General features: G+C 35.9%; 2 protein-coding genes across 2 annotated transcripts in view; both read left to right on the top strand.

Moving 5' to 3' along the window:
* The first annotated feature begins 2898 nt into the window (after nt 1–2898).
* On the top strand, nt 2899–6199 carry LOC120627640 (lysozyme-like). Its single transcript, XM_039895654.1, has 3 exons — nt 2899–3429; nt 4763–4921; nt 5750–6199. The coding sequence occupies exons 1-3, from the start codon at nt 3297–3299 to the stop codon at nt 5878–5880; spliced, it is 423 nt and encodes a 140-aa protein (XP_039751588.1). The 5' UTR covers nt 2899–3296; the 3' UTR covers nt 5881–6199.
* Nucleotides 6200–12983: 6784 nt separating this feature from the next.
* The window catches only part of LOC120627617 (START domain-containing protein 10-like), a 51346-nt gene continuing 42775 nt past the window's right edge, over nt 12984–21554 (top strand). Inside the window, exon 1 of the mRNA XM_039895629.1 lies at nt 12984–13154. Coding sequence (XP_039751563.1) covers nt 12984–13154 — 171 coding nt within the window. The remainder of the gene's footprint in view (nt 13155–21554) is intronic.

Here is a 21554-nt window from a genome sequence, read left to right as displayed (position 1 = left end):
TTTGACAATCACCTTTGTGTATCTTCCAAGTATAAATGACAATGATAATATACAACGTGCTGATTAACACCTAAAAAGCAAGAAGAAGAAGTAGTAGAAGAAGAAGATCTGTATTAACATTTCAATACTATTGCAATTTCAGAGAGAAAATAAGTAGAGGTTGTTAGAAATTATTTAAAATTCCTTATCTGTATCTTAATTTTTTCAACTCCTAACGAATTGCTTATTCTTCAACAAAAATGCTAACAATATTGTTATCTAGCAATTTAATAAAAAATCTAGGTCCTTTGTTTGAGAAAAGTAGGAACTATCTGTTCATCTTAACTTGCCGCATGAAATGATTGGCAGTTAGAGTACCGTCAGAGTTGCGTCCGTTTTCTTTGATTTGACATTATGTTACCATAGTGTTTCATTATGAATTGCGACCCCAAAAATTTAGAATTTAATACTTTTGTATTTCATTGACATCGGGAGAAGGGGCCCCGATGTAAATGAATTTGATTTTTGGAGCTAAATATTTGATATACTCATACTTTTTAGGGTTGCGTACCAAAATTGTAAAAATTGGATTCACTAACTAAGCAATAAAAACATGCAATAATTTACAATATCGGTTTATAAAAATGGTCCAACGTTATTGAAATGGGGAAACACCGGACGGTTGAAACTTTAATGAGATATTAAATGAAAATGAGAATTAACCCACTTGTACATTAATAAATAAAAAACATTTATTTCTAACCATCATACATTTGATAAAAAAAAGTGCTCTTCTCCCAACATCCAATGACCAATCGAAAATTCTAAAAATATAATAAGGACTATTAGAACTTTATGTCAACAAAAAACAAGCCTCTAACTAGCATAGTTTTTTTTATAAACATCTACAAACAAAGTTAAGTTTGCCATTTGCAAGATACCTACTTTTACAATTTTTGTTAGTTACCTACTTTTAATTTTTATTCTGGAGTCTGGAACTCTCAGTGTTTAACTCGTACTAGACCGGATTTTTTATATGCTTCCTAGCTATTATTGACAATTGTCTGCATATTGTTAACAATATTGAAAAATCAAAGTATCTATTGGTATAAAATATCGTCAATATTTAAGTTGCCTAAATACTGAGTGTGTGCGGGCTGCCATGCACTGATTATATTCTCACATTGCAAAAGGAAGTCCACGATATCGATTAGGTATTCAATAATCTTCCGTACTTTAAACGTTATTCCTGTTTTATTTCCGTAGGCATTTTCATTTTGAATTGCTTAAAAAAGATTCATTAAAAATAGTTATTATTTTAGATAATTATTTGTAATATATAAGCTTCACTTTTATTTAACACTCAAAACAAATTAAATGTATAAGTATGAGCAATGTACTCTCTACGATTTTTTCCGCAAATTTGCCTGCTTTGATCCAATATACATGTTGGTACACAGTTATTAGATTCAAATCGCGATGAGTTTTTCCGAAAAGGATGACCAAGTAGGTAAGTGACGTTAGGTGTAGGTTTAGTTTCATCGGGTTGGGGACTAAACCGATTCAATATACCTACGCGTTTACTGTAGAGCATTGTTCGTACGTAGGTATAATCCTACTGTTGAAAGAATGCCTACGTGTTTTCTGTTGGTCAAACAATAACAGTTGGCATAACCTTATAATAATAATAATAATTTTTTATTTCGGACGTGTGTCGATATCATGTTATATTATCCTCATACATTTTATTTCAGGAAAATAAAGAGTAGGTACTGCGAGATTTTTTTAATTAAACTAAACGTAAACGAAACGTTAATTTAGTAAACATCAATTAACAGTAAAAATAAATTTAAAAAAAATGTTATAAAGATGACTTCTTACGTGTGTACACTAATACACACACACTTTTTTATGGGGCTTGCACCCATTAAAAGCTCTGTGTCCCTCGATAGACCTAGGTATAAGAGTACGGGATTCACTTGCGTATTGATCGCACTTTTCTTATCAGATTACCTAATAAATATAAATAAGTTACACACTGACTGACTCAATCGTTGTTACGTATCCGCATAAAGATAAAGTTGCTAACGATGTGTAATGTTTTATTAACCAATGGGGTTGGTGTATTCTTATCATATACCTATTGTTTGTAGTCAGTGGGTATGTATGTTAAACAATGTGACCTATGAATGTTATTTGCAATAAGAAATACCTACTTACCTTCCATTTTGGTCCGTCTGTCTGTATGTCACAGCCATTTTATTTTGGCACTTGGTAAGGATTTTATTTAGCATAGTAACTTATTTTTACTATCATATATAGTTTTGAAACTTAATAAAAGTGTGAACTAGGGATGCGAAATTTTAAAGAGGATTTGTTTATCCTCTTTAAAATTTCGCATCGCGCATTCGCAAGGTATCTGTGATGACGATATTTAAAACGTGACTGGTCCAAACTCGATGCTGAAAGCAAAAAACAAGCAGCGCTGACTGTCTCTTAAAAGAGTTCTTCATAACTGAGTTTTTATTTCATTATTGTTATTATTATAGATAGGAAATTATATTTTCATCATAAATTTGAAAATTTACTTATTTAATAAATAAACCAGACAAATAGGAATATGACTGTTCTTTCGAGAGTCTTTCGTGAGATTAACTTGATAAACCTTTTTTCGACGTTCCCTTTCTTGACCCTTTTGCAATAAAAAAATTAAATCTAGTTTCACATATATTTTTTCATTTATAATTGAATTTGATAATGAATAAAATTGTATAAATTAAAAGAAAATTGATAAACAATATCTTACAAACAAGTCATAACCTGAATTTAATATAACCTGTGGTTATCTGAATAACACAGCCGTGCCGTACAAAGTCCAGTTCAAGTCATTTTAGTAACGAAAGCCCTAAAAACAGCAATTTCTCAGTGCCCACGCTAAGCGCAACTTGCTTAAATAAAGACCATAAACTTGAAAGCGAAAAACGAAAAGTAAATTTTACAAAGTTTTATAAATCGTCCAGTATAATAATAATCATAATCTTTGCAACTGTTGTTTGTGTTTGTTAATATACATATTCACCCAAAGTGAATTGAAAACATACCTACCTACCTACGTTCAATAAAAAACGGGGCTCAAGATAGCGAGGATTCCCCGAGTACATTACCCACACTAACTAATTTGACTTGAGCACAACACACGCAATATAAAGATAGCATATAAAAGCTTATATTTTCCTGGTACTTTTCAAACGTATCCAGATTTTAACAGCGTTCACATCGTTATTTGTAGGTACTTATTGCAACAAAATATATCTATTATGAAATACGTAGCAGTTTTCGTCGCTATCGCAGCAGTGGTAGTTTTGCAGTGCGAAAGCAAAACTTTTAAGAGATGCGAACTTGTGCGGGAATTGAGGAGTCAAGGGTTCCCAGAAAACAAGCTTCGGGACTGTAAGTAAAAGTGTAAAACATTAGTTTTTGTTTATAATGAATACTGAAATACATGGGATATTAAAGTAAGCTTAGTACCTTTTAAACTGGCCTTGTAGAGACTTGTTGGATGGACTCAAGTAAAGTCACGGGTGCAAATTTCAAGTATCCACTCTTCATCAGATTCAACATATTATCGGTCCACATTGCACGGGTCTCCTTACAGAAAGAGTAGGGTTTATAATATACCACAATGGCTGAGTGCGAATTGGTATACAACGTGTAAATGAAAACCGAAATAATATTTCACAGGCTTTAGAGTACATTATGTACTGTATCTGAGACATCTATGAAACCGAAAACCTAATAGTTTTTGAGTAAACCACTGCCATATTTTTTACTGAAAGAAATCAGATATACCTAGCCCTAACATCACATACAAAATTAAAATCATGTCTTTCCTGTGACTTTATTAGGTATGCGTCGCGTAGCGTAAATACTATGCGCGTCTCGGTCTTTATCTTCAATAGAGCTTACATTAGTAAGCACTTAGGATGTTTTGAATTATTTTATATGGAGAAATAAATTAGCTTGATTTAATATTTTTACAGGGTGATTCCATATGATATATATATATATATATATATATATATATATTTAAATATATAGACAAGTGCTTCTGCAATCACACCTGATGGTAAATGATGATGCAGCCTAAGATGAAGCGCGCTTGCCTAGAAGATGCCTATTCACTCTTGATTTGAAGGTACCCAGATTATAGGTATCAGGGAAGACGGAAGATGGGAGGGCATTCCAGGCCTTTGCGGTGCGGATCAGAAAGGAAGAAGCAAAACGCTTCGTACGTGTTGATGGTATTTCACTAATATATACACTAATGCACCCTTCAATATTATTTCGTAATTCTGTTACACGATGTATATACATCACAGGCCTTTCTGGAGAACTTACAGGTATGCAAGTTGCCTCACGATGTCTTTCTTCACTTGATATTTGCTTATCTTTATCAGCCCATTAACGGTCCATTACAGGGCAAGGGTCTTCTCTCAGAATGAGGAGGGTGTAGGCCGTAGCCCACCACGCTGGCCAAGAGCGGATTGGTAGACTTCACACACCTCTGAACGTCATGGAGAACTCTCAGACAAGCTGGTTTCCTCACTATATTTTCCTGCACCTTTAAAGGCTAAAATGTATGTTTTTATCACACTTAACTTCGAAAATGTGTTGGTGCAACGCAGAACGCGGTCCCAGAACAGAGAATGAAGTCTACGAGGCTATCAATGCATTTATTTTAAAACTACTGTCTGTTTTAAAATTTGCTATTTTCATTACACAGGGGTGTGCCTCGTCGAGAGCGAAAGCAGTGGTAACTCGAATAAGGTCAGCAAGGAGAACAAAAATGGCTCCCGGGACTACGGGCTGTTCCAGATCAACGACAAATATTGGTGCAGCCACACCAGTACCGCTGGGAAAGACTGCAATGTAACATGCGCAGGTAAGTTCTTGTAATTGTCTTACAAGTGTTGGATCGAGATGGTTTTGCAATTCATGAATTTGATCTCGTTTAGTTGTTTCTGGTGGTTGGCTACAGACATGGCTCTGTTTTTTTTTTCTTTTTAAAAATAAATAATTGAATAATAAATATATTATGACAATACAAGCATCGCTAACTAGCCCCAAAGTAAGCGTAGCTTGTGTTATGGGTGCTAAAAAGAGAGAGAAATCTGCTGAGTTTCTTGCCGGCTCTTCTCGGTGCAATCTGCCTTCAAAACCGGTGGCAGAGTCACTACAAACAGACAGGCTTGACGTTTCGAAAGTGCTTATAAACTGGTCCTACTTGAAATAAATGAATTTTTAATTTTTTTGAATAAGATGACTGATGCATTTTTTTAAATATATAATATACATAAATACTCATAAAATACAAATAAACGCCCAGTCACTGAAAACATTGATGTTGATACAAAAAACATTTTCCAGTTGTAGGAATCGAACCCACAGCTCTTGTGGTCAGAAAGCAGGATCACTGGCCACTGCGCCAATTGGCCGTCAAACCTACTGACAAAGCCGTGCCACAACGCGATTTAGCGTTTTTGGTACGACGTTGCGTAGAAACCGATTTGGATGTTGGTCTAATATTATTGCCAAACTCGTACTTAGCAAGTAAGCCCGCTATAATCATAAATTAGATTGCAGTCAAGGCTAACCTGTATAGCGTAAAAAAAGACAAAGCTACGGGATTCTACAAACTCCTTCATCTACTATTTCGGCCGGCAAGAGGTTAGTTTACGAGGATGAGTCTAAAATGCAACTTATGTTCCAGAACTCATAACTGACGATATTACAAAAGCGGCGAAGTGCGCGAAGAAGGTTTTCAAACGCCACGGATTCAACGCCTGGTACGGCTGGAAGAACCGCTGCCAAGGCACCCTGCCTGACATCAGCTCTTGCTAAACTTTTGGAGACATTACCAATAAACCTGGAATACTTAATCATTGTTTGAAAGGTCCTCTTAGTTAGAGTATGACAATATACTTGTTCCGATGTTATTCCACGTTTTTTTAATGTATCTGTGAACCTCATATACATAACAACGATAACCTGTTTAATAATTACTTACATTAAAAATAATGAAAAATAATTCCCACTGTAAAAAAATAAAAGTATCGTACCATTATTTTAAAGGAAAGGATAAAAAATGATAAAGGATATTATACTCCACCATGACTCTACCAATAAAACCTTATTAAGTCTGAATAAAGCATTTTTTTTTGTCGTGGTGGAAAAGCTTTATGGCTACCTCTGTCCTTTGGGGCAGGACAGAGGTTATGTGGGACTCGTTTACCCGAACTAAAAACCACCACGGCATGTCCCTCTCGTTGGCTTTATTGGACGTCCGGGGAACCCGTTGTATACCTACTTCCCAGACGTCTACCAACAACCCCAACTGATTGCCAGGGCTACTACGCTAAGTAGGGCATCAGGACAGCTTGACCCCCCCCTCAGACAGTAGGGAGACTCATATGGGGACGGGTAGCTAGCCCGCTAAAGCTAAAGCATAAGTAAATATTATATCTTTTTTGTTATTGGCGGTTGACACATAATAATTTAATCAAAACAAAATCTTATTTGTATTACCTACTAATAGTACTGTAATAGCAGTATAGCAAGTAGAACTATAATAGAGCCGTCATTTGCCACAGGAAACATTATGAAAAGAGCAGCACGACTTAAGGACCTGTCAATTTACTTTAATTTATAGATTTTTATGCAAAAAAATCGGAATCAGTGTAAATTTAAAATTGGTTTGTACCATTGCTACTGGAACGCGGGGCTTGCACCAGACTTCGGTAGTAGTAAAGCTTTTAGTGAAAGATCTCGCCCCTGGAAAGTTCTTACAGGGACGAGCTCTGTCTGCCGGGTCCAAGTAGCACCATTACAACAATGCTGCTGTTCAGCAAATATAAACATGGTGATGGTACTTCCCCGTAAGAGCTCTGTTAAAAAAAAATATCTACTACTACTTATAATAAATATTCGACTCGACTCAGTGTGGGGGGGATTTATTGCCCCCCCACACTGAGTCGAGACCGTTGCTAAGGAGAGATAAGCTGATCCTATTAAATATTAGCCTCCCCTCCATCGAACAGTACCCTAAGTACAAAATTTGGTAGCTCGCAATCGAGGAGTCGTTTTCGAGTATTAAACTCTGAATCGTCAAAGTAAAATAGACCTATAGTCACTAATTCTGGAGTTGCAAATCCTGTACTCCTAATTATTGTTTAAAACACGTTCGGCTGTAAACAATTGCAGACAAATTTGAGGTTTAACACAATGCAAATAAGAACCATTTTACTGCAATGTTTATGTGTTGCCATACTTGCATTATAATATGTATCTCGCCCGAGGTGCGATAGGAAAGTTGATCGGCCACAAGCTACCGTTATTAATGATGTTTGACGAGAGAGTCAATTTATTATCCTGTACCAACTTTAGTAGCTGCTTAGATAGATTGCCGGGTAAATGTTTTAGCGCTAACGATTATTGGCAAAGTGAGAATTTTCGACTATATGGGGTCTTAAGTTGTAAATAATCAAAACATATTTGATAATTTTATGTATGTAAAATTTATAAAGAAAGTGGACTGTAACGATATTAATATTAGAAGTCAAAATAAACTTGTAGTGCAATTTATTAGGCTAGGCTAAAATTAATTCATTGAAATGTAAACAATCTTATAACATATTACCAGATGAAATCCTTGATATGTCTCTCAATAAGTTCAAAGTGTTATAAAACGTAAGCTCATAGAAAAATCCCATTATAATATTAAGAATTACATTTACGATAAAAAGCTTCGGTATGAATTGCTCTAACTTCATAGCTAAATATTAGGTCGACTGTGAGATACCAAAAAAAATTCCCGGCTAAGTTTGTTGTGGGCTCTTCTTAGACCAGTGCGCGTTTGGAACCCTCCGGTCTTAACTTTAGTTTTAAGTTAACGAATACTACCCGGCTAAGTTTCTTGTGGGCCTCTTCTTAAACCAGGACGCGTTTGGAACCCTCGTAGCTTTAGTTTTAAGTTTACGAATATCAGTTTAGTTATCGCCATCATCTCACTACCGTGTAATTCTCATGTAATGGACGCATCAAAAGTGCCACTTATGGGCCTACTTGAATAAAGATATTTTATTTTTTCTGACTTTGAATGTAGTTTTCACCGTCACCTAACATTAGTGGTAACATGTTTTATGTATGAACGCTTCACAAGTGCCTGCGATAAGGTCTACATAAATAAAAAAATAAAAAAATCGAATTTGGAATACTGTTAAATTCGACAAATTCGATAGTTCACCACTGCCCTGCAAAACCTTTGTTGGACTACCGGTCACCAACTTTAATAGTTCCTACCAAGCACCATTTCAGTTATGGTTATTTTTTTAGCCTTATTACAAGTTAGCCTTTGATTGCATTGCCACTTGGTGGTGACACCTCACAAAGTATGCAGTCTTAGATGGTAGTGGGCAAACCTTTTTTTTTATTCCACTACGAGTTAGCCCTTGGCTGCAATCTCATCTGGTGGTAAGTGATGATGCAGTCTTAAATGGTAGCGGGCTAAACTTGTAAGATGGTAGACATACCCCTGATCGGTTTCCTTGACACATCGCGCCGGATCGCTTAGCGGCACGTCTTTGTCGGTAGGTTGGTAACTAGCCACGGCAAAAGCCTTCCACTAGACCAGACCAGAGAAAGTTCAGAAATTTTAAATAACTAAATTGTCCCTGCAGGGAAAAGAACCCAAGACCTCCTTCTTAAATTCACAGCGCTCACCGTTGCGGCAAAGGGGGGTCGTCGATATGGGTATCCTCCATACCTATTAGGGTTTATTTTATCGCAGTTTATTTTAAACTTATAACTCTAATCGGTTTCTGCGCAGCATAGTACGGAATCGCTAAATCGCTTGATTCTAGATGTCTATTGAAATGAGAACCTAATAAACCCGCGGGCCGCGCGACTTCGTCCGCGAATGAGTCAACTTCAAAAAGTAGTCCTATGTTCACACGCTGTCAAAAAGGATATTTTTTGCAGTTTATGCAACGTTTCTCATTAATAATGCTAGCCACTGGTCGTAGCGTGATGTTGTATAGCCTGAATTGAATAAAAAAAATCGAAACAGAATTTTCTGAGATTAGCGTGTTCAACCTAACAAACTCAAAAGCTTCATAATATTTCAACTATGCATATCTAAAAAAAACACGTCAATCTAAAACTCCGTTGCGCAGATTTTGAAAGACAAATGCGGAAAAAATAGCGATGCTATCCTGTAGGAGCTGTTGGCTTTTCGGGAATAAAAATAAGCCTATGAGCTATTCCAGGATACGCATCATTCAATACAGCGAGGTTACATTTGATGAATATCTTATTGAAATCATATTTAAAACAATTTGAAATGAATTGAAATTTATTTATTTGCCCACAAAATCGCTTACTATTTTTGTATTATATTTTTGTATTATAATACAAAAATATATCTTACAAAAAGCATGTGGACAAATAGGGTTCCACCTCAGCACGAAGCCGCAGCTAGCTGCAGCGCTAGTTTTCAAGGGGACCCTGTGTGCTCACAGACGTGTTTGCGACTGCATCATCCATGCCACAGTCTATACATAATAAAAATGAAATTAAAAATAAAACACGGTGCGGAATATTTGCTTTAATCGAAGCATGTCCAAAATTAAATGACCGCATGAATGACATAACAGCATGCTGATACTGTCAACACTGAAAAAAGTTCCAATTTGACAGCACAATCCCCATCTGAAATTTCAATTTGTCAATTTGCCCCCATTAACATAATGATCCGCCATTTATTGGATTTATTAGTTACATAAAATGTGATAAATGAAGAACCGCTCAACAGATTTTGTGCAAACTTCACTTAAACCATCTACTTAATATTCCGAACAAAGCCCCAACATATGGTTTGGATAGGTGAGCCCGTTCTTGAGTTATAAAATTACAACGAAAAGTGGCATTGATTTTTATATATATACTAGCTGATCTCAGCGCCATCTGTCGGGCTGATTTGTGAATCTAAACCATCCAGGGTGCCACCCCAACGCATACCGGAAAAGTCTAGGAGGAGTTCAATGACATATAGCTAGATAGCTAGATAGAAGATAGATAGATATCATGGAGACAATTCATCTCAAACGCTCAAGTATTACTAAGGGCCAAATGCCAACGGAAACTAATGACAACTGTCATACAAACGAAGGTTGCGTTTTTCGGTCACCTACAGAGAGGATCCCTGTTCGAGTTTCCAAGGTTGATCCTTGAAGGGAAAATTACCGGGAAAAGAGCACCTGGGAGACCGAGGAAGAAGTGGTTCGACATTATAGGAGAGTGAACCGGACATACCTATTCGGTATTGAAGAAGATGGCACATCATCGTCGATTTACCTCCGAACTTCAATATGAAGATGGCTCCAAATCATGATGAATTTTGTTTTATAAAAATAAACTCCTATTTGGCAATTCCTTTGTTACTGATATATAAAATTAAAATGTTAAATTTTTTACCACGGTCTATTTTTATACCCACGAATAAGTTTTCAATGTTAGAGAACAAAACGTACTTACCTTAACATCTAAATTCCGAACAATAAAAAAAAAAATATTAAAATTGAAATAAATTTATTTACGGAAGTACATTTTATTTGATCGAATACCGTAGTAGAATTGAAGCGCCATTTCAAAAAAACCTTTAATAAAAATGTGTCATCAAAAATCCAAATTAGTCTGGAGTAATTAAAAAATCCAGCCAAGCGCGACTCGGACCACACAGATCGGTGTTCCTTAGGGAAAAAAGACATTTTAAGTTACAATATATTTACAATTCAGCATCATCGTATCAACCCATTACCGGCCCATTACAGAGCACGGGTCTCCTCCCACAATGAGAAGGGGTTAAAGCCGTACTCCACCACGCTGGCCCAGTGTGGTATGTTGAACTCTACACACGTTTGAGAACATTATGTAGAACTCTCAGGCATGCAGGTTTCCTCACGATGTTTTCCTTCACCGTTGAAGCAAATGATATTTTAATTACTTAAAACGCACATAACTTAGAAAAGCTAGGGGTGCGAGGTGGGATTCCAAATCGGCCCCCCGAAAGTGAAGTCAAGCTCCTACCCAACGCGCTATAGCCGTTTCATATGTATAGTTATTAAATTATAATTTAGTAACGATGTATAGTTAATTAATTATAATGTTATACTAATACATAAAGTTTAATAATTTAAATGATCTCAGCAACTACTGGTCCAATTTGAAAAGTTCTTTCAGTGTTGGATAGCCCATTGATCGAGGAAGGCTATAGGCTATAAAATCACGCTAAAAGCAAAAGGAGCATAGCACCTATGAAGAATGTTCTAAAAATTTTCCTTTTGAGAGCTCTGCGCTTGCTGCGTAAACGGTAGTTTCGATAAAATCATGTTTGGCAAAGTTATTCCCCTTTAAAAGTTTAAAAAATCCGTGACAGCATATGTCTATCTTGTAAGGTTGACTTATACGCGGATGAAGTCGCAAGGGGCCGCTAGTAATTTATATGCAACAAAAAAAAGCTCCGTGTAGCCAAAAATATAAACACCCATTTTCTTTAAAGTGGTTTTTTAAGTTTTAGGTTCTCTTTAATCATCTAATCCACCAACTTGCGTCGGAGCAGCGTGGTGGGTCTAAGCTCAAAATTAGTTTCTCTTCTGTCCCACAATACATTACTTTTAGTTTTTAAATTTTTCACCGTACAGTTTAAGGCAGCGAGCGGGATTTCGTATAGACCTGGACCTGGTATAGACTTAGGACGAAGGCGCGCGCATTTAACGACCTTAGACATTTTAGTACAAATCTAATTAATAAATTAAATAAAACTTAAGACTACCAATACACATCTTGCACTGAGTTACATGTATGAAGAGCAACCTCTTATTACACGCTTTATATTAGCTTCACTTGTATGTGTCTTCAATGTTTGTTTGTAACCGACTTCTTTGGGCGCGATTTTGACCCAATTTAAACGGTCAGATTTCTTTCAAACTTTGTAGACATATCGAGGACCGATGACAATACACTAATCTGAAAAGATTATTCCAATTTTCACTATAAAAAATAAGATTTTTTACTAATTACTACAGCGCCATCTAGACCCAAATGTAAAAAACCTATGGCTAACCTAACCTATTCGCGTACCTAACAAATTCCACAGAAAACATTAAGCTACTAGATGGTAGAGGGCGTTAGCTATTACTTTTTAATGGCCTGTTTTAAATAATAATTAGAACTTGCATTTCGAGAGACGGGCACACTGAATAAAAAAATTTTTTATGTCTTTAATGGTGGATGGGTTACCGATTAATTTTGCTCTAATAAAAATAATAGATCAAGAAAAACTAAAAAAAAAATCGCTATTATGAATAAACTAAAAGAAAGAAATTAGTTTAGTTTTTTTTACCAAGCGTCCAAGCGTGTTTTTTTAGTTTGTTTGAACTATTTAATTATTTTTGTATAATTTTACTAACTAAATAGTGTATAATATTAATGCCTGAAAACTACAGACGGGCTGACAGGCCAATTGCAAGCGTGCCTTTTCTATTTTTCTACGGAACCCTGAAACCCCCCTAACTAACAGACTTCCGTGACAAAACCCACTTGAAGCTTAAACGCCTCAACTGGTATTCTCATTTTACATTAGGTGTACAAACAATACCTATGCGAGCGGTCGAAAAAAGCGCTCTGAAGCGCGCATGTGCAAACAGCAAGCCTTTCGGGGCTTTAAACTATTCAAAACAGTACTCTATACTTTTACTACAGAAGACCTATTTTCGCTTGCCTTAATATTCCACGTACCATCGACAATCGAAGCTTTAGTACGTTTACTCAAATGTAAACTTTATTCTTCAAAAATAAGACGTATTTCTGCTTGGCTAGCGCATTACCCATCGAATATCGAAGGTTTGCTTCTCTTCAGTTAGTTTACCCGGGTCGGTGATGTCGTGCGAATGGGAGGCGCTGGCTGGACGCGTGCCGAAGCACGTGTTGCCGACGACTCTGACTTTGAGACCCTGAAGAATCTTCTGGGTACAGGGGATGGATGGAACCTCGAGTACGAAAAGGATGGTGTTAAAGTTTGGGCGGAGAACGCTGCGCACGGCGCCTTACGGACCGTCAAGGTTTGTTTTGTTGCACAAATGTATTCTGAACCCTCTACGCATAATCCAAGAATCTGCAGACTGAAGGACTAAAGGACAATAGTAATTTTTTTTTCTTTCGTGATATGTACTAACAACATTCATTTATTTTAATACATCGTGTGACAATAACACATACGTCTAAGGCTATCCAATCAATTTAAACTCAAGCGAACTTTTTTTAATATTATCATTCGTTTCACATTATTTTTGTGTTTAATAACGTGTAATATAAACATGTATATTAATTTAGTATATACAAATAAATCAGTGAAATAATAGAAATGTTAATAAATATATTAAATATTTAGTTTTATGTCGTTCCTGAAATTTTTTAACTTTTTGACTTTACAGTTAGTAACACGTAACAGTGATTGAGTCTGCCAGCCCTAGAACTATAAGAGGTTATTACAAATATGACCGCTTAGTCGGTCTGTGTGTCGGTCGTTGTCGCCATTAAACCCATAAGCCAATTTTAATATCACTTTTTTTCATGAACTGTTATATCGCAAGTTTTTTATACTGAAAAAAAAAAATTAAAATCAATAAATGATAGACATTTATTGATTTTCATATTTTTTTTAAATTCTTAACAATGCTTACAAAAAAAAAAAAACTATTAAAAATTTATAAGAAAAAAAAAACCACCTTCCGCTTGCGGGGGTTTTGAATGCCCAAGCAACCGGCGGTCAGGGCTCGTTTATTATTTTATTATTTCGCAAGTTTATTATTATGCTTGATGAATAATTATCACCTCGGAAAATTGTCCTATTTGATCGTCAGATTCGTGTGGTTTTTGTGATTGAGAGAATGTAAAATCGCGATTGCGCTTATCATAATAAAAATCTGTTCATTCTTTTGAGGATTATTATCAGCTGCTTTCCCAGAAAAATAATGGATTTGAAGGGAGATGACTGAAAACGAGAAAACAAATAACGTCGTGTTCATGACAAAATCGTAATTTAATCTTTAACGAAACTAAAATAAATCTATTTCTTGCCGAATACCTAAGTCTTAAATGCAATAGTTACGTTGGGAGTACACACCCAACAAATCTTAATGCCAGCAATAGAGTATAACAGGCCACTGTTGACTAAAGGCCTCTCCTAACGCTGGCGGGACAGGTTGGTGATCGCAGAAGATGGTTGTAGTAGCACAAAGGACGCTGCTGTCCGATCTCTGTTATATTCCCTTAGTCGCCTCATACGACATCCACGGAAGAGCAGGGATGGTGACGTCTTTATTCTGATACCACCTATGCCGTCACCACACAAAATGCTTATGGTGACACGAAATACTAGGCTAGACAGGGGTTCAACCTCGGCCCGATGTTGACCCGAAGTGCCAACTGTAACTGCCTCATTGTTCTAACTAAGTCCTGTGTTCGAATCCCGGCTCCATCCCGGTCGGGAAAAACGTACGTATCTATCGGGTTTTCCTGATAAGATATTCTCAGCCCCAATTGGTAAAGAAATGGACCTTGTCCAACTTCTAGACTAGGTTTCGTTTCTTTTTAGCCCTCGGTTTCGGGTATTGTCACTAAAACATGTGAAATGAGGATCGTTAAATCCCGCCAACCCGAATTGGAGCACCGTCGTGGGTGAACTCTAAAACTTTTTCTTCTATGAGAAAACCTCGGCCCAGCTCTGGGTATTAATAGGCTGAGGACGATAATCGTATCGACCCTTTACAGACCCATGAGGCACGAGTCTTCTCCCACGATGGGAAGGGTTTATTCGGGAAATTGTATTTTGTTTTGTAACAAATTAAGTAAGGAATAGAATCTTTGATATGCCTCTCAATAAGATCAAAGTTTATATACATCGTAAGCTGGTCTGAAGCAAAATTCTTAGATTACATAAATCATAAAAAGCTTGAAACTTCATAGCTAAGTAGAGATGACGAAAAATACCGGCTTAGTTTATTGTGGGCTTTTTCTTAGGCCAGGAAACAAATAGGTAATACCTATGAACGTTTCATAAGTGCCAAGAATAAATAATTTGGATGTGAATTTGTATATTTGCATTTGTTTATTTGAATTTATATATTTGAATATGTATATTTGAGTGAATATTTATTGAACTTGGATTTGAATTTAAATGTTAGCCAATTAATAATTGACGTGGCATTTAGTGAAACTCAAATTTCCTCTGGGGCCCAAAGGATTGTATTTAATTTTATTCTTGCAAATTTGTGGGAACGCTCATGTTCTTGATAAATACGAGGTTAACCGTAACTCTTTGTGAGCAACGTTATAATATTTCATTAATTTCCCTTGGGAAAGACATCTAGCATAGAATATGGTTAATTAAAAACTAACCCTTCTAATAAATTTATCGTACCTACCTATCACATTTTTATAAAGAATGGTTATACAGTTATATGTTCAAGAAAATGTACAAGAATTTTTTTTCTATTGTTAGTATCGTTTTTTCTACAAAAGTAGAATAAGGCGAAAGTTAAAATTTTTGAAAAGATTTTTATCTTGGTACCCCAAAGAAGTCTAACTTCTGACGCGTGTGTAAGTGCACACACGTTTTTTTTTTTTAAATTTGGTCTGAATCTTTAGGCTGTGGTCGTGGCTAGTTACTACCCCACCGACAGAACCAAGCAGTGTTTTAGCGTTCCGGTACGATGTCGAGTCCCTACTCAACATCATCATAAAGGTGAAATATAACTGCCAGGTATCATTTTAGATGGCCTAATCACTTACAACTTGTACTGGAATAAAAAAAAACATACTTCTAGTAAAGTTTTACAAGCAATAAGATAGGTACCTATAGATACGATGATAAAATGCAAGTTTAAAATATTCTTGCGAACAGCAGTTAAATTAAACTCTGCACAACTCATCTTGTCAAGTCCTTTCATTTTAAAATGGAGTTTCAAGTTTTAATTTAGATCTTTCAACTTATCTTGCAGCATAAAAGTAAATTATATTACTCTCTTATATTTGATATCACGAGAAAATGTATTTAGTTTTTAAAGGTTCTTATAAAGGGGGAGTTTTTTGTGGCTAAAATTTTAATAGATGGCACACAATTGTCTTTTACAGCGCTCTTTATAGTTCATACCTAAAAAAATGTTCAATTTTTCGTTGCCTCGTTTTGACGACCTCCCTAGCGTTGTGTTTTAAGCATTACTGTTCAGCTACACACGGGTGAGGACATGATTGTATGCGAAATAAACGAGCCTAGCTGTTTCAACAGCGGTAGGCTGTCTAATTTTCCTGATTGTATAGACAGCACAGCTGAGCATCATTGTAGATAACCTGATACAACTGTTTTTATAATGGACTTCACAACTCTAGAAAAAACACACAAATTAAATGTACCATGAGCTGTTGCTGGTATTGGTATATATATCTTCATAAACGACTGTGTTCTATACGTGCCCCAAAAGACAATAACCTTCGTCCACGAAACACAAATTATTCGGTGTCCCTTCCTGTAACACTGTTGCACGAAGCATGGCACCTATACCGCGTTCATTGTCGTCATTCAATGCGCTCTTGGACAGTAATGCTCAATGAGATCTATTCCATGACGGGTGACAGCATTGTTCCCTGAATTGTTGAGATACTCTGAGAATATTGAATGACCTTTACATCAATATTCGCAAAGTATCACTACAGTACACTATATTAATATCATGTCTTTTATAATGTTTAAGGTCATCTTTCATTAATTTGTCTTATAGCTATGCATAAATTATGTAGTTCTATAATCGGGAATGCATAAACTTAGAGGAGCTTGCAAGTAACAGATTTATAGATGAGATTATCAGCTTTGACTTTACTACGTCCCCCTGTTTGACAGCCATATCTAAGGTCTCCTCTCACAATGAGAAGAGTCTAGGTCATTGTCCACCAGGCTGGCCCAATGGTGGCGGTGGATTGGTGGACTCCACACGCCTTTTGAGAACATCAGGGAGAACTCTCAGGAATGCTGGTTTCCTCACGATGTTTTCCTTCACCGTTGAAGCAAGTGATATTTTAATTAAACGCACATAAATTAAAAGTTAAAGGTGCGTGCTGGGAATCGAACTCGGCCGAACGTAACCATCACCACACCACTACCATCAACAGTATAGCTTGTAATAAATGTTCCGTACACACAAACACGCACACGCGAATACAAACACGCGGACACCCTCACACCTTTGAAATGAACCTACTTACGCACCCACTGTTTTACTTCATTTCTTTTTTAAATAATTTTGCATGTTAATTTGTCAGACGTTTGTTATTAAGATTTGTAACACACTTTAAACTGCCGCAGAAAACAGGGCTTCCCACTAAAGAAATATAAAATATTATTATTACTTTTAAAGATAGTCCAAAATGACTATGGGTGAAAAAAAAAATACTAAGGGAAACGCGGAAATCTCGCTTTCTTAAAGCTGAAATATTTTTGTATTTGCTTACGTATTCAGTACTATCTACAATCTTGTTTACCATAAACACACAACCGCTCTTCAGTATGCAAACAGAAATTAAAACGTGGTTAACGTAAAATTTTAGCACCTGCTTCACATGCGATTATGCAAAGTTTTCTTTTATTCTGAGTGCCTTAAAAAAGTTAAACGTGCCATTTTATTAAGACCCTCCTTTTTATATTAAAACTTTCATGAAAAGATTCTCTTTCTTCGTCTTCTTAAAATGCCACGGCCTATGAGAGGTTGGCTGCTCTACCTTTCAGCTAAACCTACCCGTATTAAACCATTGGTGCAGTTTCAGCACGGCTAGTATGGGCAGTGGAAAATTATATCCCCGGGGAAAGGATATAAATGTATCTTCTCCCAAAGCTTTATCAACTCTCAGAGCACTGGCGCACAAGTGGAAATAATATAATAAATAAATAAATATACACATCGCCATCTAGTCCCAAAGTAAGCGTAGCTTGTGTTATGGGTACTTAGATAACTGATAAATAATTTAAAAAATAATATACATAAATACTTATAATATATAGATAAACACCCAGACACTGTTTCAATGTTTGGGAAGGCACTGGCCCCTAAGATACGGGATTTCCTAGTTTAGGGGTCAGGATTCCAAAGACTTATTGTACTGAGTTTTTCTAATAAATTATTATTAATTTTCTATTTCTATTTCTTATTTTACTGAAAAACATTCGTGTGCATCACGCAAACATTGCCCAGTTGTGGGAATCGAACCCACGGCCTTAGACTCCGAAAGCAGGGTCGCTGCCCACTGCGCCAATCGGCCGTCGATCCAACTAATATGTATGTTTGTGTAATAATAAACGGGGGTAAACTTCTCCTTTTCTATATTCCCGTACTTTAGCAGGTGGACACGTTAATTATAGTCCTTGTCAGGGGATATAATCGAGGGATATAATTTTTGTCTTCTGCCCCCGCTAGTCCTGCAGCTAGAAAAAAGTGGAAATAGGCAACCGATTTCCTGGTGGTGGACATACATTAGTGACATCTGCATATCGTCTGGGAAAGGTACAAAAGTTATTTGTGAAAAAAATTATATAATACTAGCTGATGCCCGCGACTTCGTCTGCGTTTGAATTTGGTTTTTTGATGTGGCATTAAATTTAGTTGTAGGTCAAAAAAAAATTAAAGTATTCAGTATAGCTAAGCCTTAAATGAGGGGTTTGCTGCTGTCCGCGGAGGAGTTCTGTCCTCTATATCCAACCACAGTTTGGGCAAAATTAAACACATATTATATAGTACAAAAATAATGATTAAATCGGTTATAATTTGTCGGAGTTATGGTGTAAAATCGTCAAACACTCATCCCCTCTCTCAAAGGAACCGAGCTTAATGTCTCTATAAAAAGTATCCTATATTACTTTTAACACTTCCAAGAATATAGTGTAGTTAATATATTTTGTGTAGCCTAGAAATTGTGCAGTTTACTAGGCTACACAAAATTGCAAATTCATTCAAGGGCAATTGTATATTATTTAATAACAAATGGCTAAATGAAATCTTTGAGATGTCTCTCAATAAGTTTAAAGTTTATATAAAACGTAAGCTTACAGAAAAATCCTAGTTTAATATTAAGGATTACTTAAATGATAAAAAAGCCAGGGTGTGAATTGCTCTAGCTTCATAGGTAAATAAATTGGTGGTGATAACAAAAAAATAAAATTACCCGGCTAAGTTTGTTGTGGGCTCTTCTTAGACCAGGGCGCGTTTGGAACCCTCGTAGCTTTAGGTTTAAGTTGGCGAACGAAGTTATCACCATCCCCTTACAATTATGTAAACATGTATGTATGAACGCTTCATAAGTGCCTGTGATAGGCCTACGTGAATAAAGAAATTTTGTGTATGTGTACAAAGTTTTATGAGGATCGGTTAAGTAGTTTTTGCGTGAAAGCGTAACAAACTTACATTGACATTTATAATATTTGTAGGGATTATGATTCAAAGTTAGTTTTGGGCATAAGTTCATAGAACGTGTTAAAAAATTTGCAGCGCCTAGGGTTCGGTGTAATTATGAACCGTCGGTTTTTACCCGCATTAATGCCCCGTTTGAATATAGCGAGAAGCGGTAAAAAACTAATTCATATTTTAATACGGTTTTTCACCGCAGCTAATAGCCTCTTTCGGTAGATTAATCAGAAGGGCTGGCTAGTGTTTTACTTTAAATATTTAGCATGGAAATTCAGACAACATTCCAATCTATTGGTATAAATTGAAAGAAAGCTAAAAATATTTTTTGACATTGCGCCACAATACGACAACACGTAAGTTATGTGTGGCACAACCTAGAAACTTGGTGCCAGCTCAGCATTGTGCTGCATGCGCCAAGGAGCATACAGCGCTGATTTTCAGTTGGCACCTTGTACCACGGAACACCACGGAAATGCTATTTACTGACCACAGTTTTAATATTTTAAATTAATAAAAAACTAAGCTAATGTTAACTTAAACTGATATAAAGTAACAAAAAAACAAAAAAAAAAAACAATATTGATTGCACTTAGTGATTTAGTGCATTTAGTTTTGTTTGGTCATAAAACTATTTGGGTAGCGGTTCTAAAGAACAGAGAAAACATACACACATGTCTACCTTTGTAACTTTTTTATAACAATAACTGTTGCACGCGCTTTTCGTTTCCGTTTTTAACTGGTTTTTCAACATGCCGTTCTTTTTATTTTCCTTGGATACAAAGAAGCTTATGTTTCCTTCCGTCTTTACAACTAACTCTATGCCAAAAATCAGCTTAAGTTGTTGCTTAGGCATGATCTGAAGGAAGGACAAACAAACAAACAAGTAATACTTGATGGACCAAGTAAAAGGCCCAGCTGCAGGGCTAGTACAGGCAGGAGACCAAAATTATATCCCCCGATCATATCCCCTGAAGGGGTATATAATCTAAGGAAGCTAGGAGGGTTCCAAACGCGCTCTGGTATAAGAAGAGCTCACAACAAACTTAGACAGGTCTTTTTTTGTTAACACTATCTCACAGTCGAATTAATATTTAGCTATGATGTTACTTATTTTATTTATTAGGTTTACTTACAAACAATAACACTAATACAACCGATTTTAAAAAAATTTACTATTCAAGTTAAGTGTAATGTTTTCTAAAAATAAACACAGCATATGAAGATATATAATAAGTTACAGTTATTATTAAGTTAGAGCTTTACATACGTGTAATCCTTAATATTTTAATAAGGATTATTAGTTACGCAGCGCAGGTGTATATATCTGGACGGCCGATTGGCGCAGTTTGCAGCGACCCTGAGTTCTGAGTCCAAAACCGTGGGTTGGATTCCCACAACTGGAAAATGTTTGTGTGATGAGCATGAATGTTTTTCAGTGTCAGGGTGTTTATATGTATATTATAGTATTTAGGCATATTATTCATAAAAATATTCATCAGTCATCTACCCATAGCACAAGCTACGCTTACTTTAGGGCTGGATGGCGGTGTGTGCATTGTCGTAGTATATAAATTATTTATTCATAGTATATAAATAATTTTAATTATTACGTCGGGGTACACTCACATTTTATATCATACTTATACATACACAAAATATTCAAGCCTAAATTATATAAAACTTTGTATTTGCCCGCGTTCTTCGTTTCTGTTTATTACGGTTTTTTACAAATCATGTGGGGGACAGCTTATTTTTCTAGAATAAAAAGTACGCCATGTAATAACATGTCACTGGCTCTATCCAAATATAGAGTTGATTGGGCGCTTGGTTAAAATATTTCGCGGTTATAATATTAGTAAGGTATTAAGGATTTATTTATTTTTTAGTTGGCATACTAATTACTTCGGAAGTCAGTTTTATTTTTCGTAAAAAAAACCTATATTTTAAAGAATACATGTGAAACGGAACGTCTCAAACGCTGCATTAATGTAACAACTAACAACACTGTTA

Source organism: Pararge aegeria, chromosome 11 (assembly GCF_905163445.1).
Source record: "Pararge aegeria chromosome 11, ilParAegt1.1, whole genome shotgun sequence".
NCBI lineage: Eukaryota > Metazoa > Arthropoda > Insecta > Lepidoptera > Nymphalidae > Pararge > Pararge aegeria.
Note: the sequence above shows the minus strand (reverse complement) of the source record. Positions and strands in the feature narration are given on the sequence as shown.